The sequence below is a fragment of the Panthera leo genome, chromosome C1 (assembly GCF_018350215.1).
Source record: "Panthera leo isolate Ple1 chromosome C1, P.leo_Ple1_pat1.1, whole genome shotgun sequence".
In the NCBI taxonomy this organism is placed as follows: Eukaryota; Metazoa; Chordata; class Mammalia; order Carnivora; family Felidae; genus Panthera; species Panthera leo.
In genome coordinates, this window is record NC_056686.1 from 23205733 (window position 1) to 23230546 (window position 24814).

At 42.0% G+C, this 24814-nt stretch overlaps 1 protein-coding gene and 1 non-coding gene across 2 annotated transcripts in view; both read right to left on the reverse strand.

Moving 5' to 3' along the window:
- PUM1 (pumilio RNA binding family member 1) overlaps positions 1 to 24814 on the reverse strand; it is a 133003-nt gene that overhangs the window by 7047 nt on the left and 101142 nt on the right. Inside the window, 6 exon segments of the mRNA XM_042952319.1 lie at positions 3549 to 3670; positions 4971 to 5096; positions 7221 to 7358; positions 10919 to 11053; positions 13100 to 13229; positions 14791 to 15058. Of these exon segments, the coding sequence (XP_042808253.1) occupies positions 3549 to 3670; positions 4971 to 5096; positions 7221 to 7358; positions 10919 to 11053; positions 13100 to 13229; positions 14791 to 15058 (919 nt within the window).
- On the reverse strand, positions 9967 to 10051 carry LOC122229044. The gene has a single exon (XR_006206906.1). It is a non-coding gene; the product is annotated as a small nucleolar RNA SNORD103/SNORD85 (small nucleolar RNA).

A 24814-nucleotide genomic window follows, 5' to 3' on the forward strand; every position in this document is an offset into this window, starting at 1 on the left:
TGGTTCAGAGAGCACAAAGCCAGTCATGATCTCCAAATGTTCAGGCAAAGAATTCATCACCTGTCAGGACCGCTCGGCTAGACTGTATGTACCTTTGTCCACTCCAGGCCTCGTTCCATAACAAATCAGTCCGCGTCAGAACAGAACTTCCTAACTGGATTGGGGACAGGACACTCACTCATCTGGATACAGGACTCAAGCCTCAACAGTGACCTGTCTTCCAAGGAAGCAAGCAGGTCAATCAGCTACCACCATGGGATCCCACTTGGCCAAAGGCTTCTACCCTCATGCATGACCCATGGTCCTGCAGTCTTTTAAGCTTATTCTAGTGTTTCTAAAACTGGAGCTCCCAGCCCATTTGTGGGCAGGGAGATCAACTTAGTGATTTGGGACCAGCTGCTGCTGCTTTTTAATGAAACAGAATTAATCACGGACAACACAGTTGTTCAGTTACACGTGCATGCATGTGCCTGTGCATGCAAAGTCAATGAAAATGTTACTTTTTATTCTGGGTCACTGCCAAAAACGTCAGAAAGTCACTCATCTATTTTATTGTTTTGTTTCTATTGATCTATTTCCAAGTATATCAGCTCTTTCTTCTGTTCTCTCTAATCTGCTGATACTAAAGCCACACAGTGAATTCTATTTCAGATGATTTATTTTCCTATTCTAGAATTTCCATTTTGTTCTTTTCATAATAAAGCTTCTAATTCTCTACTAGCATATCTTTTCATTCATTACAACCATATCTTCCTTTACATCTTTGACCATAACTGAAATAGCTGCTTTATAATCATTCTCTGCTAACTCTAATGTCAGGGTGGTGTGGAACTAGCTGCAGTTTTTCACTCTCCTATTTTTTCTTTTTTCTTGATTATGGCCAACGGCACATTTTCCTCTTTTCTAGACATAATGAATGATACACCGTAGAAACAGTTCTGTTATGTTCTTCCAAGAAGGTGACATCTGTTCCTTTTTTCAGTGTAGTTAACGTGGCTGAGCTCAAACTGCAAGCTTGTCCCAGGCCGCAGGGATCCCAGTGCAGCACTTCCATCCTTAGCTAGGCTGCCTCAGGTTCAGCCCATGCAAACCAATGTGATTCAGGAGTCAACCAGGTATTTGGGAAGGTTAAATGCGAGCCTCCCCGTCCCTGGTTCTCTTCCTTTCCAGGATTTCTCCCCTGTCACTTTGTCACTCTCATTGCCACGGTTGTCCCAAACTCTGCCTTATGGGAACACTGGAGATTTCTGATGCCAACTTTAGAAGCCCAGCATGGAGCAGAATGAGAAGCACCTATAGGCTAAAAGCCATTAAAACTGGGAAATTCCCTTGGGGTGCCTGGGTGGCTCAGTAGGTTAGGCGTCAGACTTCGGCTCAGGTCATGATCTCAAGGTCTGTGAGTTCCAGCCCCGCGTCAGGCTCTGTGCTGACAGCTCAGAGCCTGAAGCCTGCTTCGGACTCTGTGTCTCCTTCTCTCTCTCTGCCCCTCCCCCACGTGTGCTCTGTCTCTCAAAAATAAATGTAAAAAAATTTTTTTTAAAAACTGGGAAATTTCCTGATTATAGTCAACAACACTGCACTATAAAAATGCTAAGTTGCTGAGAGACTAGATCTGAATGGCATTCTTAACACAAAAAAAGAAATGGTAATTGGGGCACCTGGGTGGCTCAGTTAAGCGTCTGAATTTGGGCTCACGTTATGATCTCACAGTTTGGGAGTATGAGCCCTAAGCTGGGTTCTGTGCTACACAGAACCTACTTGGGATTCTCTCTCTGTCCCTCCCCAGGGCCTGTGTGTACACGCATCTGCTCTCTGTCAAATAAACTTTTAAAAAATTGAAAGGAAGGAAGGAAGGAAGGAAGGAAGGAAGGAAGGAAGGAAGGAAAGAAGGAAGGAAGGAAGAAGGAAGGAAGGAAGGAAGGAAGGAAGGAAGGAAGGAAGGAAGGAAGGAAAGAAAGAAAGAAAGAAAGAAAGAAAGAAAGAAAGAAAGAAAGAAGAAAATTGTATGTATGACATGATAAAGGTGTTAGCTGATGCTGCTGTGGTAATCATACTGTAATACAGAAATACATCAAACCGACATGCTGCATACCTCAAACTTACACAGTGCTGTCAATTATATCTCGATACAACTCGATACAAAAAGAAAACTCTGGAGTGCCTGGGTGGTTCCCTTGGTTAAGCATCCGACTCTTGATTTTAGCTGGGGCTCTTGATTTTAGCTCGGGCTACGATCTCATGGTCCGATCTCATGATTCATGGGTTTTCCCCCCACATCTGGCTCCACACTGACAGTGTGGAGCCTGCTTGGAATTCTCTCTCTCTTGCACATGCTCTCTCTCTCTCTCCCCCTCCCTCCCTCAAAAGAAAAAAAGAAAAAAAGAAAAATCTAAAGGGGCTGGTGGGAATTTCCCCAGTGCAATTACCTCCTTCCCAGTATCAATAAGCCTCCCCTTCCCCAACCCCTTCTGGTAACCACCTGCTCTTGGCCACACTGTAACGCCTAATGCCTTCAGCAAAATTTTTGGCATTTTGTCCACAATTTACAGTTGTCTGTTATCTGTGGAAGGATTGGGCCCAAAGTAGCTTTTCAGTCATTACCAGACCACAAGTCTATTGTAGCATTAATATTTATACTTAAGAGTGAGATATTAAATGCACTGAAAAACAAGAGGAGACAGTGACCCAAGGAAGCGTTCTAAGAGATTCTGCCCCTGCTTCCCTGGTCCTGGCAAATGTCCAAAAAATAAAAAATAAAATAAAATAAAAAAATAAAAAAAAAAAATAAAAAGGCAATACAAGGTCTGAGAGACCCTGATATGGTTAGGCTGCTAAGACACTGGACCTAGGAGCGCGTTTATTCCTTTTCTCTATTTTCCATGCTGCCATCTCATAAAATTTAAAAACTTAGAGATGAACAATTTAAAAACAAGGTTGCAGAATCACAACTGCTTTGGAATTTATCCTAAGAGAGAAAAATATTCCCAAACTACAAATGACTATATTTGTACACCCATTCCACTCAGAAGACCACACCACTAATCCCTTGGAAGGGCCATCAATTTCTTCTCCAACCACTGCTGATTATAAGTCACCTAAAACATCTTTCACAACCTGGGAATAACTAGTGCGTTTTATTCTTGATCTGCCACAACATGAAGACTGGAAAAGAGACTCTAAGAGTACTAATGCCTATATGTCAACATGACACACTACGTCTGAATTCTGGCACCAGAGAGGAAACTGAGTGAAGAACAAGAACAAGTAAGCTAACAAAATGCCCAGTTCACCAAAGTACAAGATTTAAGCTCTTCAGAAACACAATCCCCATATTTCAAAGTGGGTGACTGGGGGCGGGAAGAGCCACTAAGGGACCTGCTTTGTTTTATACTCTATGATAGAACCATTTGACGTTTTAAGCTGTATATACCTTGAGAAAAACATTTTTGAAAGAAGAGAATGAAAATTCATTCTTTCTCCCTCGACTTGAAATACAATGTAATAATTCCTTCTGGAAAACAGAGTCTGTATGAATTCAAAGCTCGTACCTTGCGAATTTGTGCTGACTCAATACAAGCACATTGCCTCGGATTTCTGCTACAATTTTACTTTTATCCTCAGGACGACCGTGCTCCAATACATGCTGGATTACATAGTTTCCATACTGATCCTGTTTGAGAAACAACAGAAATAAAATTGATGTAAAAATTAGTTCTGTGGGTTACCTAAATCCTTACATCTAATCAACACCTAACCTACCTTCCTGTAGCACCATGACGGCTGCCTGAATACCAACGAACACTGAAGAATTTTAAAATGGATAGGGAGTGACAATTTTTCTCGATCATTATAAAACAGGAACGTATTACCAGACAATGGAATAGTCCTCTATATTTATGCCCAAGGATCCTAGTTTGGTTCTTCAAAAGTACTAGACGCCAAAAAGTAGGCCTCTTCTTGTTTAAAAAAGGAAGGGGGGAGGGAGAGGGAGGGAGGCTGTGTAGGTAGGAATAAAGAGCTATTTTTCTCTCAAACAGAAATTTATCTCATAAGAAAAATGGGAAACAATGCTTATGTCCAACAAAACAGACAATACCTAATTAAACAACATCACAAGCATACAATGGATGTACTCACTCATCTACAGGTAAAGATACTTTTAAGAGAATAAATGTGTGTAAGTAAGGAATTTCAGTGGCAAAAAGATTTGCGAGATGCAAAAATTTAAGTGTACAAATAATACTTCGAAAGAAAAGTGCCCAGACCAAATGTGTTTGCTTCTGTGTGGCAGGATTACGGATGCTTTCTTCAGTTTTACTGCTACTTCCTGCACTTCCAATTTTTCCTCTTTTCGTTTTTTAAGTGGGCTTCGCGCCCAGCATGGAGCCCAATGCAGGGCTTGAACTCTCAACCTTCAGATCAAGAACTGAGCTAAGATCAAGAGATGCTTAACCACAGGCGCCCCTACCATTTTTTTCTACAGTGAGTATTTAATACCTCACACCAAAACAAGCCACAAACACCAACAAAAATGCTGCTTCAGCACAATAATCCGACTTGTAGAAAGTGTTCTACTGGTTACTGCGATGTGGGAGAAATGTTTAGTGGCAGAAGCAAAAGAAAGTATCAAAGCAAAAAAGAAGTCCCCTAATCCACTCAGTTCATTTGAAATGATGAGGTTCAGACCCACAGAGATTAAACGACCTAAGGTGGCACCGCGAGCCGGTCCACGACAGGCGGCCGGCAGGCAGCGCCCTTCGCTCCGAGGCCGGGCTCTCTTCATCACCCATAGTCACAAAACACAAACCAGGATGGCATACATGAAAACCTGCCCCAAAGCTTCAATGGGCATTTTGAACACGTGAACACGAACTCTTCCGGAACGGATACCTGTGCTGAGAAAACGCACGGGCTGTGGGCCTGCACGAGCCCACAGGTGTTTGCAGTTACTCTACCGGCAACTCCACTACCTGTACAAGCTGCTCCGTGTGCTGGTGAAGCTCCTCTAAAATGGGGAGAGTCTGGTCAGGGAGACAGTGCTCCAGGATCCTCTGAATCACTCGGCAGCCGTAAGGATGCGTGGACAAAGCAAATACCTAGGGCAGACGAGCAAAGAAAGCCAAAAAAGACAGTTGCCACTTTCAACGCTTCAGTGTTGTTCACATACACATTATTCTGTTAATCTTTGCAAAGACTCTGACAGAGAGTGAGAATTATGCTTACCTTACAAATGAGATAACTGAAGCTTCTAGAAGTTTACATAATGTGCTTGCAGCCATACAGATAGTAACTGACAGAGCCGGGGTACTACGTCCTAGTCTTGACTCAAAAGCCCCAATTATACATAGGACACATTTGAGTTCTCTCTACAAATAGTAGGGTGTATGTGTGTGCGTGTGTGTGTGCGCGTGTGCGTGTGTGTAAACCCATTTACCTATTCTAGGGATTCACAAATGTACATAAATTCTGAGCTGAAAAGGACTTCTCTAAGAAGCCTAGAAAGGAACAGAGAATTAGTCGAGGTCATAAAAAACAATTAAGAGTCCACGGTGTCAAAAGACAGGGTTAAAAACAGAAAAAGAAAGGGCTAGGATCATAAATGCTTTCATCTAGCCAACGCTGCAATCTTCTACATTTAATTAGGGTGTTTTTCCAGCAATGAGCAAGAAAAGCTTCCTCTTTTGTTGCGTCTGGAAGAAGACAGGCACCTGGGCTTCGGCTGCAGATCACCCAGTCTCGATCCTGTCCTTCCTAGTGTGAATAGTGTGAATGACCTGGAGAAACCTGCACCCCCTCTCTGCCCCCTGCTCTGTTACCAGGAGTAATCACAGGAATAATAAGCACAGAAACAACAGCTCACACTTCCTAGATGTTGACCAAGTGTCAATGCACTAAGGGCTTTTTATGTGGGTTTTTTAGACGTAGCTGTATATGCACAACTGTGTACCTCAACAGTATAAAGCACAGTTCTGCTTGATTCTATAAAAAAGGTTAAAAACTCACAGTCTGTAACAAATGAACTTATTTCACTCAACATTATGTTTCAGGTATTTACTTATTATACTGTGAAACTTCTGCTGGGCAAGTATTTGAGTTTGTTATTTTAATTTCTGTCCAACCCTCTGCTGATTGATAGACATCTAGATTCTTTAGTCTTTTCTAGGAGAATAATGCTGCTTTCAACATGTCTAAATATGTCTCGTAGTATCCACATGTAGACATTCCCCCAGCTACACACCTAGCCTAGGAATGCCAGCATAGGAAATACAAATGTTGAACCTTGAAGGTGATACAAAAGTATTTTCCTAATGGCTGTGCTAATATCTATTCCCACCACCGGTGATCAGATCCCACATTCCTGCCAGGACACCGCGACTGATGGGCAAACAATGCCTATCCTCTGTGTCCTTATTTTGCATTTTCCTGACTAACAGAATTATGTTTTCATAGATGGACTGGCAATTTGTGTTTCTTTTGTCTGTTAATGCCTTTGGCCCGTTTTCACACTAATCTGTACTGTACTCTTTTGATTACAGGAGTTCTTTATATATTCCGGTTATTAATTCTTTGACAGTTTCATCTTGAAAATATTCTCTCCCATTTGGTAGCTTAATCTACTTTTACTTTCTTTGCTGTCAATTTCAATAAATGTAAAATGTTAAACAGATCTTTTTTCATTAACTCAGAAAATCCAAACAACCCCCCCTGAGTTAAAGCCTGCAATCTCCTTACCGCTGCTATAATTGAGCAAACCGCAAAACCTAACAACTCTAAAATCCCACTTCAATCTAGGCTCAGCAGTACCCATGACTGCACCTGAAAATCTACTTGGTATTTACCATCTTTTTCCCTTTAAAGACAAAAACAAAAAACCAATTTCACAGACCCAAGAAGGAGATGCGTTTTACTCTCTTTGTTCCGCGTAGCTTAGGAGAGTGTGAGGATGATGCTTCAGGAAAAAGAAATGAATGGCAACAGCCAATCAAGGGGCAATTCTGGAAAAATCACAGTATAAAAAAAGGAAAACAAAAAACCATCTGCCTGGAAGCTGGTGCTAAGATCACAGGGGCTCTTACGACACACAGGTAAATAGGAGAAACTAGAAGCTATCTCTGGTGGGGTGGCCACTTAGGGACACCCCACAAATGCTACCCTGTTCTCTGCTCACAATGCAAACACCTATCAATTTGGTTCCTTTGTTTCTTTCGTAAGTCACTTACCTGCCCCTTAAACGCATCGATGATGAACTGCAAAGACTGGGGCTGCACGCATTCAATGCATTTCTGAACCACGTGATTACCATTCTGGTCTTTCACGCACTTCAGGACATGGCCGTCTAGCTCCCGAACCATCTCGTTCTATTAGAGGAGACAAGGAAAGAAAGCACCACCAGAATCACAGCAAGCAAACTCCTGGACAATCGACAGTCTCCCTGCGAAACACAAAGCACCAGGCAGAGAGTCTGTGACGAAGCAGCGGGACAGCACAGCTGTGGCACTGTGACAGCACACCGGCACCAAGTGAAGGACGCAGTTTTTGCATGTTAGCAAACTTCCTGTAATAGGAGCCTGTCTTCAAAAAAGTTCTCTAACTCGCAAAAGGCCTCAGAGACTTTATAAAAACGTAGACATCTCTAGAAAAGAACGTGTACAAACTACACTGTCGTCGAGAACTTCACGTATAATTTATCACATTCTTAACATGACAACCCTGTAAGGTACATATTATTAATAATGAGAAGAGCAGGGGCCCTGGGTGGCTCGGTCCGTTAAGCGTAGGACTTCAGCTCAGGTCATGACCTCGTGGTTCCTGGGTTCAAATCCTGCGTCAGGCTCTGTGCTGACAGCTCAGAGCCTAGAGCCTGCTTTGGATTCTGTGTCTCCCTCGCTCTCTGTCCCTTTCCCCGCTCTCCCTCAAAAACAAATAAACATTAAAAAAATTAAGAAGAAGAATCAATCTACAGCTTACAGTATGCTAGACATATCTCTTAAGTGCTTAACACTCTTTGACCCAGTGAATCCTCCTAATAATCCTGTGTACTGGACACCATTACAGATGAGGAAACCAGAGCACAAATGATTTGACTTGTTAAAATCACAGACCTACACTGCCAAGATTCAAACCCAAGCAATCTGGCGCCTGTGTGGTAAAACAACGTGGGTCAGTAATTACCTGTGTCAATTACATATGATACTGCCCACACCTAAGAAGGAGGGGCCTCTGAGAGGGATTAAGCACTAGAATTCTGGTTACAGGTCTGTCACTCCCAACATGATCTTTCCACAGGGCCAAGGACTGAAGGACAGCAGGGAGAGCACTCTCAGAGAATACAGAAGACCAGACATTGAGTTACGTGAGTGCGTGACGTGTGTGTGTGTGTGTGTATGAGAAACTCCGGAAGTACAGGAGAAGACCAGACACCGGAGTTGTAAGCGTGGGAGTTGCAAGCATGCGTGCACATGTGTAGGGAATGAGTGGAAGCGACAAGAAAAAGGTGTTGAGATTTTCACTGGATCCCTTTCTTGATGCTGAGTACCTGCACCATGGCTGGGCCCTAGTATGTGCTGCCCAATCTCCTTGCTCGATCCAATCTCTGTCTACTAGCTCCCCTGTGCTGAACATGTATTTACAGTGGGAACTACGAACCAGTCAAAACGGTGATGTTTGTGAACACAAGGTCTCAAATCTCTGAGTTGCTCAATATGTCAAAGCAGCTAAGAGTTATCCCATTTATACGGGGGGGGGGGGGGGGGGGGGGAATCCAAGATTACAATGCCAGGGACCAAACCAGCCAAAGGCAATAGACTGAGGAAAGTTTCCTAAAGCAATTAATCAAATGTCAGGGAAAACAAATTTATTCTGGAAATATAATTATGGGAATGGCAAATGGAGAATGATAGCTATATACAAAGACAAGGAACACTTTTAATCAAAATAAAGGGGAGATGGCTTCCTTGTATATTTTCTGGAGCCCATAAAAACTCCACTGGAGAGGAGTTAATTTCATGTAAAATAATAAACTTGCATCCAAATAACAGTAAACTATCCACACCAGGAAGAGTCCTACCAGGTCCACAACAAGGTACACAAAGAAACCAGACCAGAAAAAAAAAAAAAAAAAACAAACACAGAAATATAGAGTAGAAAGAACAACTCAAGGGGAGAGTGAAAAGCAACTACAGTGTAGCCATCCAATCAGAAAAAAAAACAAACAGTAAACTCTGAAAAGATGGAGACAAAATCAACAATTTAGGGGCACTTGGGTGGCTCAGTTGGTTGAGCATCCGACTCTTGATTTCCGCTCTCATGATCTTATGGTCGTGAGATGGAGCCCCATGTTGGGGCTCTGTGCTGAGCGTGAAATCTGCTTAAGAGTCTTTTTCTCTCTCCCTGTCCCTCTCCCCAACCCACTCATGCTCTCTCTCAAAAAATTAAATAAATAAATAAATAAATAAATAAATAAATATCAACAGTTTATCACAATCCTGAGAGAGGGCAAAGATGGGGGACATTCCTGGGAAACTATAATACTCCTCCTTTCTCTGAGCTAGTGAGAATTATAGTCAAAGAGTAAGAAACTTCCATGTTCCAAAGAAACGAGAAAATTTAAGAAGAAAGATTCACTCATGAAGTTTTCATCCATGAAAATCCCAGGGAAAACTGAAACTGATAATGCTTCTGATCATTAGAAGAAAAAAAGAGTAGCTGAGTCCCTGCTTCTAATTCCCGACATGCACACCACTTTACCACTGCCACGTCTCCGGACAGAGCGCGGAGCGAACCCCAACCCTGCCCGTGTGTCCCCAACATCCCCTCTGCCTTCACCAGCGTCTCAACACACCTCTCCCTGAGCCTCCCAACTTGAAGGACTCCGGACGCCCCCAGCCTTCGACTGCCATCGCCAACACCACCGCGATGCCCCGTCGTGTTGCGTCGTGTTGCGAACTGGAGGCGGCGGGCGCCTCGCCTGGCTCAGAACTTGAGTCCTTAACAAAGATTCTCATTACCGAACTTTGTTCTCAGCGAGGGCAAGTGGCTCATCACTGCCAGACCGAGGCCAACACCTTCCCCTCAGATAGGGCAGAGGGAGTTCAGAGCCCAAAGGCTGAGGGTTCGCATCAGACGCACCCCGGGGCTCGCGGCACCGCCCAGCACAAACACAGCTGCGGCTCACCTGCTGGCTGGGCCCGCCCTGCGACTGTTCCTCCAGCCACGCACGGGCTGCTTCTGGGGCTTTCGGCGTCGCTCCCCCACACACAGCACCTTAACATTTCAGATTTCCGTCCCTTTTCTCCTCGCTCCTCCTTAGCCTGGACTTGCCCTCCCGCCAAGCCTCGGGCACGTGCTCTCGCATGCCCCCCCCCGCCCCCCCCGCCCAGCTTTCCACGGCTCTTCCCCACGCTGCGCTCTGTGGGCAGGGACCAGTCTTCGTCCTCCCCGCGCTGGCGCCTGGCACAGAGCGGGCACCAGGTCAGTGTGCCAGGCCAGGCACTCGCTCAGTAAAAGGTGGTGGGATGAATGAATAAGAAGTGAAGGAAAATGGAAGGTGGGCTGGATAATCCAAGTTTGATTGGCCGGAGTGGTTAGTTCAAGTTGAACACAACAACAACTTACTAGTATTTTACTGGCTTTAATTCTTATCAAACAAAAGTGTCTCTTGTAAAATTACACCTACTGAAGCCTGGTTGATGAAAAGAGTGTTTGAAACCAACAGCCTTATTAACAAAACACACTTGATCTACTGTAAATTTACAAAATTAATCACACAGCTCATGCTTGCCATGCACAGAAAGGCAGCCACAAGCACCAAAGGAAACCGTAAAAGAAAACTAAAGACTGACAAATGTACAGGATTCACTACTACACGTGCCACGGAGAAACATCGAACACCAAGAGAAAAGTTAAAGGGGAAACTTACAATTACCTGCTGGTCTGAGGGAATAAATTCAAGAGCTTTCTGGATAACACGGCAGCCATACATCTGCAGTGCCAATGACAGGACGTGGCCTCGAATGCGTTCTGCCAACGCCAGCTTCTGTTCAAGGCTGCCAAACTAGACATAATGTGTGGGTGAACACCATTACTTAGGTAGAAGGAAAGAAACCAGAGAAGGCAAAGCATCCATTATTCTGTATCAACCACTGGCATAACCTCTTTTAGCTCTGTCACTAGGATTAATGAACTAAACCTTTTTGTTCAAAAAAAAATCTTTGTTTCTTCAAGGCAAGAGTTCTCAGCCTCTGACTGCAAGGAACCCTCTTTAATGTTGAAAAGCTTCTCACATACCCAACAACAGCAGTTTCACTACTAATACCCGCAAAACAAATATGGAATTCCTCAAAGCTGCCATTAATCCACTATTAAGTGAATTTATACTCCTATTAATTATAAGAGCATTTATACATATTTACTCTAAAAATAGTAATACACGTGGGAAACATTGTTTATTGGAACTTTCGACGGTGTATGGGAAAGACTCAAGCACTTCTTGGAGCAAAGCTATGGCACTCAGGTGTCCAAGGCCCGTGGATTAGAAAGTTCCTCTTTCATCTACTGGAAACTTAACATAGGGGCACCCTGTTTTGAAGTAGGGTTCTACATCACTCTAAGAATTGAAATGTTCTATTTACACAAGGCAACGGAGTCTGGGGGTACATTAGTTGAAGCAAGAAGTCAGGCTGCACAAGTGCCAAAACTCTTCCTAGAATGATCTCCCATTGCTGGCCTTTTATTTTCATCTGAACGGCATAATCATGCGAGTGAAGGAGACTTTATATATAATCAGCTTCCCAAACCCACTCATTCCCCACACAAGGGAACTACGGACCAGGGGCGTTGTCTGAGCCAGGACGTTCTCTGGCTCGTCCCAAGTCATACAGCTATAATCCACTGTTCATTTGGCCACCTCTACCTGCATATTAACCTCTAGAGGTGGAGAGCTCTACATTTTTAGATCTGTGACAAAAGGGTCACAGAGTGAAAGCTATTCTAAAATCAATAATGTAAGTCATTTTAAGTTGATTCCTTAGTGTATCACTAACGAATCACTAACAAAAAAACTTAAGTCTTTATGAGAAAAGTTGGGAAGACAAAGGCTATGAGCCATTTTTTTTTTTTTAATCTTCATACAAACTGCATAAAACAAGATGCATAAAATTTACAAATTTCTTTTGATTGGGGAAGGTAATGTCCACTTCCAGCATTTTTCTCTGTACCAGACTCTTCTCAATGTTTCATTCCCTTCTGGATTTAGGACTTGGAATTGTTGATATCAGTCTACCTGCCTTTCTGACACCAGTTTAGTGGTGGAAACAGACTTTAATCCAACTCTATTAATCCTTTCCAAAAACAACGGTAACAAGAGTGGATGTTATTCACAACAATAGAAGTAAATAAGAAACCAAAGCTGAAGGATCAGCTAAAAAGAAGCGTTTAATAATCTTCAGAACTATAGTTTAAAATAAAAAAACACTACAGTCGACATTCAAAGATAACTCTCTAGGAATTCTAAAAACAAAAATTCATTTTTGGAGCATGTGAATGGCTCAGTCAGTTAAGTGTCCAACTCCTGATTTCGGCTCAGGTCATGGATCTCACAATTTGTGGGTTTGAGCCCCACATCGGGTTCAGTGCCAACATCGTGGAGCCTGCTTGGGATTCTCTCTCTCCCTCTCTCTCTGCCCCTCCCCTGCTCATGTTCTTGTTCTCTGTCTTTCAAAATTAAATAAACTAATTTTTTTCATCTTTTAGAACACTTTATCGTGATCCTACTAAAATATCTTACAAAGATTATTTCCTCTAAAAATGACACGTTTGGCGAAATGATTATAACAATCAGAAGTAACGTGCTAGTTTCTAAATGGGGACAGCAGTTCTCCAAACACATTTTTAAAACAGACTGGCACATCTGTTTGGGTATTTAAATGATATACTGCTGCCGTATCGTTTAAATGGAGAAACATTTAAAAGCTCTTCAAAAAGACCACACACGCTTCATTTTGAGGACTGGAATGGGATTGCCATTCTAAAAACAGCTAATGAAAATCAAAATGCTCTGGAGATTCTCTAACGTCAAAGGATAGAAAGAACAAAGGCTTACTTCAAAGAACTTCTGAATGACGTAATTTCCGAACACATCCACCATTAGCTGGTAAGCGGCCTGGAGGATTTCATTGAAGACAAGCTGGCGTTCAGCTGGTGTGGCTCGCTCTAGTTTTAGCTGAATGAATCTGAAGTACAAAAGAAATGGCAATCCTAGCATCTCAGGAAGACTTGGGGAAATAAGGATTGGCTCAATTTATATAATGTATCGGTTCTGAAACTGTGTGTGTGTGTGTGCATACATGGGCACACACACACAAGTGTTATTTAAATGAATTACTTGAAGGGCGCCTGGGTGGCTCAGTTGGTTAAGTGTCCGACTCTTGATTTCGGCTCAGGTCATGATCTCACGGTTCTTGGGTTCGAGGCCCAACATCGTGCTCCTTGCTGACAGTGGGGGGAGCCTGCTTGGGATTCTCTCTCCCCCCTCCCCTTCTTCTGCCCCTCGCTCTCTCCCTCTCAAAATAAACTGAAACAAGGAGGGGGTCAGGAAAAGAGGGGGGGTTGAAGGTGGACAGAACACAGGGAGAACCCTACCTGACTTTTTCCTTTAGAAACGAGTCCCACATCAATAAACTGAGAGCTTACAGCCCTTACTGTCTTCTTTAAACTCATGCTAATACAAAGCAGTAGTCAGTCATGACGCGGAAGAGTTGTTATTTATGCCTGCAAATGTCTTCTGAAGTAGTAACTACTCAGTTTTCATTTTTCAGGTTCAGGTGACTATGTAAGAAAAACCGTGTTGTCTCTCAACCTGGTCTATAGGATCCAAATACAAGAAATCGCCCAGTCGCGAGATGGCAGAACTCAAAGAGGAGGTGGATTCTTTAGAAGCTGTTTCAGTGGGCACAGAGAGCAAGAAAGAGACATGGAGACAAACGGGAAGGAAGGACGGATGATGTCACCATAATTAGGCTTTTTCCCCAGGACCGGGGTGGTCCCTTTCTGTGAAGCCCACTGGAACAGCCAAACAGGGAGAAGTAAACTCTGTTTTATATGGCAGCTTCCTTCTTCCCTCTCACCTCTATGCAGACTCTCTCACGTCTACAGAGCGGAACAACAAAGAAAAATGGTGGAGCTACCTTACTCCTGAGCAGGAGAAATCCAAACTTATATGTGAATAATGTCTCTTTAAGAACTAGACTCTTAATAGTGATTAAAATAGCAAAAGTGTGGGGACGCCAAGTGTCCAGCTCTTGATTTCAATTCAGGTCACGATCTCATGGTTCATGAGTTCAAGCCCTGCATCGGGCTCCACCCTCACAGCTCAGAGCCTGCTTAGGATTCTTTCTCTCCCTCTCGCTCTGCCCCTCCCCCATGCACTTCCTCTCAAAATCTATAAACTTAAAAAAACATACAGTAGCAAAAGCATGCATATATCTTTGTGTTAATGTTTCTGTTCCTTAAATTACAGATAATCTGTGAGGTTCCCATGAATTCGGAACACCACAATAAGGTAAAAAGGTTTGTTTTCAGCATGTGATCCAGATTACTAAACGGCTCTTTTCAATCACCCGGATATCTAGTGATTCTCACATCTACATCCCTCTGAAATACATAATGGGAAGCACACAAAAAGGCAAACTTTCGATTGCTTTATGGCAATTTACTAGTGTCTACCTTCTCTGAGGCACGGAATTTAAGGCATTAAGATTTCAGTTACCTTAAGTGCCAAAGCCAAGTCCTCACCTGGACCCATGCTGGTCTTGGGAAAACTCCATTATATGCCCAGCAATCTCCCGCAGTTGTAAATTGGGGTACCGGTTATTTCGAAAATCTTCCAGAAGCCTGCTCCTGCCAGAGGGCATGACATCAGACATTCCATATCGCAACCGGGAGGAAGAAAACAGGGTGCTGCTGGGGCTGAAGAGACTGGAGGCACTGCTCGCGCTGCGGTACTTGGCTTCAGCGCCTGGAGCAGCAGAGATGTATCTTCCACTGCCATTTGTGAGTCCTCCTGTTGGTTACAGAACAGGAGAACTCAAGACTCGCTCTTAAGGAATTTTGTTTACGAGAGGAAAAAGCATCCCACACATGAAAGCCTGCATCATTTCTGATTTTGCTTCAATTCTGCGCTTTCATGTTAAGATTCAATTCCATTCATGCCACAGTTTTTATAAGGCCAACTCACCAAAGTAGAAAGAAATTTCTACTCAGTACAAAGACTGAGAGGGGGACGCTTTTGTCCACCGACAGGGCACTGCTAACGATAGACAGTGCAGCCCCTCGTAAGTAAAACGACCGCGGAAGTGCCTGCCCTGTGAACCAGCACCTGAGCACCAGAAATCCGAAAACACAACGCACAGAGACCTCAGTGGTTTTCTGCTCTGAGCTCTGGGGAGACTCCTGCCATCAGTGGAATGATCCCACTCCCACCGGAAACCCTTCCTCTAAAAAGGAAAAGGAAAAAAGAAAACAAACCAGAGTACCCAGACTGGTCTGTTTTATATAAAGAGCCTCCCAAAAAGCTTTCAAAGAATGGTTTTGCCACTAAACAGAAATCTGAAAATCACTAAGGCACCCCAGGCCGAGGAGGAGACACAAGGAGTCGAAAAAAAGCACATATGCTTCGCAATGGAAGGTTTTCAAGTTCTGCATCCGGAACGGGCAGCTCTTAGCACCTTCTAGTGGGGCACAGGCTGAAATGACTGCGACAGCGACAACTCTCCTGCCGCTGATACTGTGGTTTGAACTGGCAACACGGGAATAATAACTGTGAAGCCCTAGAGATAAAATAAAGACCAAAGGCTTATCGAAATGTAAAGCAGACTAATAAATTATTATGAGTAAAATAATAGAAAATAAATAAATAAATAAATAAATAAATAAATAAATAAATTGTTATGAGTATATATTTTTCAATATTCTTACTGGCTGTTTCTTAACTTTAGACTACACTATAAAAAAAGATGGGTAAAAAAAAAAGTCCTTTTTGTGTGTCATTTTACCTCACTCCTTTTAAACCAAAAGGCAAAGTAGGTAAGAAACACCACAAAAGTCACAAAGAACACAGAGGAAAAACAACTCAGGATCCGTGAGAAAAGTCACGCAGTGTCAACTGTCCATTAACATCTTCACGAGATGTTAACGAATGTCTGCTCTGGAGTTTAATGGCAGCTACAAAAAGATAACGAGCTTGGATTTCCCCACAGTATTCCAGGGCTCGGCTTCAAAGGCCTGGATCCCACAGAAAGTAACAGGACCAAAAGGAAAAGGCTTGATGTTACAATCTGTGAAACATTTACTGAGCATCTGTCCGATGCTAGGCACTACGCTAGAAGTGTTTCATACACACTTTCCACTGAATTCTCACTGTTATTTTCGACAAGGAGTTTTAAACTACCATGTACGTACCAGATGACTAAGGTGAAATGCTCACCCAAAGATACAAAACCCAAGATGATCATGGCTAGGAAGTTACAGAACTCGACTCTAGAATAAGTGCCCTTGCAGCCATGTGAGTCTCATTTTCAGACTCAGTTATATCAAGTTTTCTTGTTCTAAAGGACTCTTTAAGGAAAGAAAAGAGAGAAGGTTTATAAGAATAGAGAAGGGTAAGGAGCCACACATGGCTGTTCTTTATTCCATTTCAGAAACAATTCTTTCTTCCCTGTCCTGAGACTGGGGAGAAATGGGCAAAGAGGTGAAAATCAAGTTAAGTCAGTGGCAGTCCTACAGAGGGTGGGAACAGCAAGGAACATGCTTCAGAAGAAAGAACAGCATACACAGAATTCTGAAAATAATTTACAGATATTTTAGGAACCTGGTCACTAACAAAGGTACTTAGGGGAAAATAGTAAGTCAACAGAGAAACAGAACCAATCTCCTGAAAAAGCCATCCAGATATGGATGACAAGTATAAGGAAACCTGAACGGTAACTGGCAAATTGCAATTAACGCAGAGTGGATAGCCTCCAGAGTTAAAACTGGAAGAGGACCCAGTCAGAGGGGAACCCCCAGAAATCTTCGATCTCTGAGAGGCCAACCAGGTTCCACAATAAATATGAGAGAAAAATGTTCTCAGGCTTAATTAAGTAAAGGGAAAAGAAACAATTTTGAAATAGGCCAGAGCACTCTGTTCTTAAGCAGGCCTGACCTCTGGGGAAACTGGTTAACCAGAGCATAATATGCTGGGTTATCAGAGACCGACTGACCTAGGAAAGAGAAATACACAACTCCAGCTTATTCAAACCATCCTGTCCCACCAAAAAGGGGAGAAAAAAACTGAGAAGCCCTTGTGAAGTTGGAGATCACTAAAAGAGCCCCAACCACAGGACTGCAGAACACTCCCCTCCCCCAACAGCTCACAACATTACCAAAAGCCTATTTATAGCAGTCCTGTTTACCTAGCACATCATACCCAGCTCTCAAGAAAAAATTACAAGACATACAAAAAGTCAAACAACACAATGTAAAGAGAAAGAGTAGGCATCAGAGACATACAAAGCAGGGATACTAAAGTTACCAGACTGGGAATTTTTTTTTTTCCCCAGAATGGGAATTTAAAACAACTACAATGAATCTGCCATGGGCTCTAACAGATAAAGTAGGCAGCATCCACGAACAGATGGGCAACGCAAGCAGAGATGGAAATCCTAAGAACCAAAAAGAGATGTTAGCAATAAAAAACGCTGCGACCAAAATGAAGAATTCTTTGATGGGCTTGTTAGTAGACGAGGCACAGATGAGGGAAGAATCTCTGGGCTAGAGGAAGTATCAACAGAATCCCCAAAAACCTAAAAGTAAAGAGAATAAAGACTCAGAAAACCAGAATCAAATTATCTGAGGACAATTACAAAAGGTGTAACATACACATAATGGGAAGATCAGAAGGAGAAGAAAAAGAAACAGAAAAAATATCAGGAACAACAACAACCAAGAATTTCTCCAAATTAACGTCAGACACCAAGCCACGGATCCAGGAACTTGGCAAACACTAAACAGGATAAATGCCCCCAAAACTACACCTCCACACATCATCTTCAAGTTATAGAAAATCAAAGATAAAGGGGGGGAAACACTGAAGGAAGCCAGAGTGGGGGGAAACACCTTACCTAAAAAGGAACAGAGATAATTACATCTCACTCTGCCTCAAAAAGCACACAGGCAAGAACAGAGTGGAGTAAAATATTTAAAGTTCTGAGAGAAGAAAACCCACAAATCTAGAACTCCATATCCTGCAAAATTGTGCTTCACAAGAGCAAAGGAGAAACAGACTTTCTCGGGCAAACAAACACTGAGGGAATTGGCTGCCAGTAGATCTACCTTGCAAGAAATCTTTAAAAAAAAAAAAAAAAAGTTCTTTGGAGAAGAGTAAAAATAAGTTCTTTGGAGAGAAGTAAAAAATAATATAGGTCAGAAACTGATCTATATAAAGAAAGGAAGAGCATCAAAAAAGGAATAGGTGAAGGTAACAAAAACTTTCATTTCTATTCTTAGTTGATAACAGTCTGTTCAAAATAATAATGGCGACAATGCATTCAGTGAACGCTTATGCTTAGATATGTGAAATGCTGGGTATGCTCATATGTAAGTGAAATGAGTAACAGCACTGAAACAAGGGACAGAAGAAAGGAACTGGGAGTTTATTATTGTAAGGTACTCACAGTACATGTCAAGTGGTATAACCTTATTTGAAAGTGAGCCTGCATCAGTTATAAATGACAGAAAAAGAGTGGAAGACAACACAGGAACAAAGAACAAAGGCAACAAATAGAAAACAGAAACAAATATCAGAGATATTGATCCAACTGTATCAATAATCTCTTTGAATGTCAAAGGTCTAATTGTAGCAATTAAGATTGTCCGAGTAGGTCAAAAAAGCATGACCCAACTAGATGTCGTCTACAAGAAATCGACTTTAAAAATGAGGACGCATACAGATAAAAAGTAAATGGATGGAAAAACTAGACTGCGCTAAACTAAATTAGTACGTACTTCAGTTGTTTTCTACAAGTATATGAAAAGGTTTTCTGCCAGCAGCCATCTAGTTTTCCACCCTCTTGCTATCTGGAATGTTCTCTTTCATTTGCTTTTTGTACTCACACATCTAATACTGTGATCTAATCTACTGTGATCTAATTCTACTGGGTAAAACCCCGCCTTCTTCACCTTTAAAGAAAAATTCCCAAGGCCCCCAACATCTAGCTCTGGGTTTAATACAGGCAAGGCAACACCACTCACCAAAATGTTTATAAGTTCTCCCCAACCAAACCACTCCCTAATACTAATACCACAGCCAGCTAGCCCTAAATTAAAATAAGCCTAAAATGAACTATCTTCAGTGCATATGACTCAGTCCAAAATAAGTTAATTTTCACATGGTTAATTTTACAGAAGACAAGTCACTTTCAAAGAACTAAGTGAGCAATCACAAAACACTCCATTACCTTTCAGAATGGAGAAGCATGAAAAGGCACACCCGTGACTAGTAAACAATCTGAAATTAGTACGGGTTACTGAACAATAAATTAGAAACATCTCTTGCAGTTCAGGCAGGGACAGAGAAAACCATCTTGTGTTTGAACTTTGCTTTTCTTAAAGGACTAAGTACCTACAACCCTGAATTTAAAGAATAGCAAGAATTCATTTTAAGAATATAGGAATTCTATCATGACATAATACTAAACGCTTGTATTTTTTTGCCCCGGACAGAGAGATCATGAACTTTTGAGCTCACTTTTGCTGCATCTCAACACTGTGGGAATCACCAAGCACAGTACTCCTCTTCCAGGGCACGTGAAAAGGCTGGGAGTTGTCAACCGTGTACATTATAATAAATTACATCTGCTACTTCTCGATGCCTAGAGTTTAAAAGTGGCACAATCTGGGGATTATGGAGAAAGCCGTAAGCATGAAGCAGCAGCTTAGGAAACGCAGAGACGGGTGTAGAATGGAGAGGTCTACGGGTAGGCAGGACATGAAACTAGTTAGGTAAGAATCAGACCTTTGGGGCACCCATCTCCACATGCCTTACTTTTTCTCGCTGAGGTAGAGATGAAATTTGTTAGAGATGAATGCTTTAGGTACCAGCGAGAGCCCAAAGGCTTCCTCTTACCCACACGGAAGCCACAAATGAGGATTGTAAGTCTAACTGTTAATAATAATATTATCAAAAGCAATATTAATAATTACAAAAGCAGTATTTTAAAATTGAGAAATATAACACATGCTAAGACAAACTAAATATTTTCAACATCTGACTTGCTCGGGGTCATAAAAAACTTATTTGCATTACTAAACACGCATATACACCTATGCACATTTATGGATGGGAGAGATGGGAGGGAGAGACAGAGAGAAACGGGTGGGAGATTTTACTTAAGACATTTCCACCCTATGCCAACAAATCTGACAACTTAGATGGAACAAATTCCTAGAAAGTCACAAATTACCAAAACTGACTCAAGAAGAAATGGAAAATCTGACCCTGTAAGACCTAAATAGAAACTGAGCTAGTAAGCTAGTAATAGAGCTCCTTCCCACAAGTACAAGTAAACACCCAGGCCAGGATGGTTTCAGTGTTGACTTTTATCAAAAGTTTAAAGAAATAATATCAGTACTCCACAAATTCTTCCAGAAAACAGAGGGGGGTGGTACATTTCCTAACCTATGTTATAAGGTCAATATCACCATGATAACAAGTCAAACAAAGAAAGGAAAATGACAGATATCCTTCATGAATATAGATGCAAAACTCCTCAACAAAAATATTAACCAACTCCAACATGACCAAGTGGAGTTTATCCCTGCAATGCCAGCGTGGATTAACATCCAAAAATTATTAATGTGACATACAGTATTCACAGAATAAAAGATAAAAACCACATAATCATCAATAAACATAGAAAAAGCATTTAACAAAACCCAAACCCATTCATAGCAGAACTCTTAAACTCAGAACAGAAGTTAACCTGATAAGGGGCATCTATGAAAAACATACAATGATTGGGGCGCCTGGGTGGCGCAGTCGGTTAAGCGTCCGACTTCAGCCAGGTCACGATCTCGCGGTCCGTGAGTTCGAGCCCCGCGTCAGGCTCTGGGCTGATGGCTCGGAGCCTGGAGCCTGTTTCCGATTCTGTGTCTCCCTCTCTCTCTGCCCCTCCCCCGTTCATGCTCTGTCTCTCTCTGTCCCAAAAATAAATAAAAAATGTTGAAAAAAAAAAAAAATTTAAAAAAAAAAAACATACAATGATCATACTTAAGAGGAAAAGAGTAACACTTTATCCTCACGATCAGGAACAAGGCAAGGATGTGTGCTCTCGTCTACTGTATTTAACACAGTGCTGGAGGTTCTAGACGATCACACAAGAAAAGGAAATAAAAGGCATCCAGACTGGAAAACTCTTGTCTGTTTGTCTGTTTATTGGGAAACTCTTTATTCACAAGTGGCATGACCCTATATATAGAGTATTGTAAGGAATCCATCCAAATCTATTACGGCTAATTAATAAATATGGCAAGTGCGCAGAATACAAGATCAATATACAAAAATCAACTGCATTTCTATAAACAAGTGGCAAACAATCCAAAACCAAACCTAGAATACAATTCCATTCACAATACCGTAAGAAAAATAGAATCTGCAGAAACAAATTTAACAAAAGACACGTAAGACCTGTTCACTGAAAACTTCAAAACTTTACTGGGGAAACTGGTGCACGCAAAAAGATGAACTTCCACCTCGGGCAATATCACAAAATTAACTCAAAATGGATGACAGACTTAACTGTAAGAGCTAAAACAATAACATTTTTAGAACAAAAAAGGAGAAAATCTTTAAGACCCTGAGTTGGGCAAAGATTTCTTCTGAACCAGAAAGCATGAAAAACTGGACCTCATCGAAATTAAATACTGCACTTCAAAAGAGACTATTTAAAAAATGAAAAGACAAGGGGACCTGATTGGCTCAGTCATTTAAGCCTCCGACTTCGGCTCAGGTCATGATCTCACGGTTCCTGAGTTCGAGCCCTGCATCGGGCTCTGTGCTGACAGCTAGGAGCCTGGGGCCTGCTTCGGATTCTGTGTCTCCCTTTCTCTATTCCCCTCCCCTGCTCGCACCCTATCTCTCTCTTCTCTCTCAAAAATAAATAAACATTAAAGAAAAAAAATTTTTTAAATGAAAAGACAAGCAAGAAACCAGAGGAAACTACATGCAAGGCAGGTATCTAATGAAGGACTTCTATCCAGGAATATAAAAAGGAATTTCCACAGGAATTCCAGGAATTCCTACAACTCAATAAGAAAACAAACAATCCAAATTTTTAAAAATATGAGCAGACATTACACCAAAGATATACGCATAGTTAATAAACACATGAAATCACGCTCAACATGACTGGTCATAAGGGAAACGGAAATTAAAACCACAATGGCAAACTGTTTCAAGTGCACTAGAAGAGCTTTTTAAATAAGAAAAGCACAACATTGGTGAGGATATAGAGAAACTGGAGCCCTCGTACACTGCTGATGGGAATGTAAAATGTGTACCAACTTGGAAAACAATCTGGCACTTTCTCAAAAGGTTTAACATAAAACTAAAACACAATTCAGCAATTCTACTAGAAGAGAAATAAAAACATGTGACCAAAGAAAGACCTGCATGCAAACATTCACAGCAGAATAATCTCCAGGAGCCAAAACCTGTAATCAACAAAATCCTTCAACTGTGAATGGTTAGACAAAATGTGGCATATCCATAAAAAAGAAGACAATTTGGCAGTAAAATGAAACAAACGACTGACACACACAAGATCATGGATTAAATCTCAAAAACATGAGAAGGAGTAGGAGGACGACCCACCATGAGAAGGGAAGAAGCCAAACAAAAGAGATCACATACTGTACAGTTCCATTTATACGAAATGTTCAGAAAAGGCAAATTGAAAAACAGAAAGTAGACCAGTGGTTGACAGGGGCTAAGGGTGTGAATGCTAACAGATTAACTGTAATTGGTCTTGAGAAATCTTACCGAGGGGATGACAATGTTCTAAAATCGATTTATGGTGATGGTTGCACAATTCAGAAAGTTACTAAAAATCAATGAATTATACACCTGAAATGGGTGAATTTTATGATATGTAAAATATAACTCAATAAAGTTGTGTCCTTAAGAATATTGGTCTTTAAACAATGGGTAATGGAAAAAAGCATTTAAGAGTCTCATGTAGGGGAACCTGGGTGGCTCAATAGGTTGAGCGTCCAACTTCAGCTCCGGTCATGATCTCATGGTGCTTGAGTTCGAGCCCCACGTTGGGCTATGCTGCTGTCAGGTGGGAGCCTGCCTTGGTTCCTCTGTCCCTGCCTTCTCTCTGCCCCTCCCCCACTCATGCTCTCAGGCATGCATGCGCTCTCTCTCTCAAAAATAAACATTAAAAAAAAAAAAAGAGTCTTGGGGGCGCCTGGGTGGCTCAGTTGGTTAAGCAGATGACTTCAGCTCAGGTCATGATCTCACAGCTTGTGAGTTTGAGCCTCGCATCACGGCTCTGAGCTGTCACCACAGAGCCTGAAGCCTCCTTTGGATCCTGTGTCTCCCCCTCTCTCTTCCCCTCCTCCACTTGCTCTCTCTCTCTCTCTCTCTCTCAAAAATAAATAAACATTAAAAAAAATTTTTTAGGAGTCTTACATTAGTCTTACTAACAAATGATTATTGAATAAATAATGAGGAAAAAAAACTAAGTAAACTAAGCAGGTCATTGATCATTTTGATAGTATCCTAACACACGTGGCTTCGGGGAAGAAGTATGAAAATATCATGGAGAAAAGACCCACACTGGGAAAACGAGAGATATACAGGCTGGCATGCACATTCAAACACTTGCTAGCTGTGTGTTCTTATGAAAGTCACCAGACCGTGCTGAGTTTAATTTTCCCTGTGTGTAACAGAGTTACGTGAGCATTTAACACAATGGATGCAAATGCACAGCATGGTGGTTAGTGACCCAAGAACTAATGGCCGGTGTCAGCAGGGCAGCGGTGTCAGTAGAAACTCTACTAGGTGTGGCCCAACATGTATTTGGTAAAGAAATGTCAAGTTTCCGGCACCAAAATGTCTTTAAGGACCTCTGTATGGACACTGTTAGAAACCAATTCCCAGGGGTGCCTGGGTGGCTCAGTCGGTTAAGCAGCCGACTTCGGCTCAGGTCATGATCTCGCGGTCCATGGGTTCAAGCCCCGCGTCGGGCTCTGTGCTGACAGCTCAGAGCCTGGAGCCTGTTTCAGATTCTGTGTCTCCCTCTCTCTGACCCTCCCCCGTTCATGCTCTCTCTCTGTCTCAAAAATAAACAAACGTTAAAAAAAAAAAAAAAAAAAAATTAAAAAAGAAACCAATTCCCAGGGCACCTGGGTGGCTCAGTCAGTTAAGTGAGCGTCTGACTTCGGCTCAGGTCAGGATCTCGCAGTTCTGGAGTTGGATCCCCACATCAGGCTCTGCACTGACCATGCAGAGCCTGCTTGGGATATATTCTCTCTCTCTTTCTCTCTCTCTCTGCCCTTCCCCCACTTGGGCACTCTTTCTCTCTCAAAATGAACAAATAAACTTAAGAAAAGGGAAAGGAAAGGAAAGGAAAGGAAAGGAAAGGAAAGGAAAGGAAAGGAAAGGAGGGGAGGGGAGGGGAGGGGAGGGGAGGAAAAAAGAAAAGAAAATGAAGAAAAGAAAAGAAAAGAAAAGAAAAGAAAAGAAAAGAAAAGAAAAGAAAAGAAAAGAAAAGAAAAG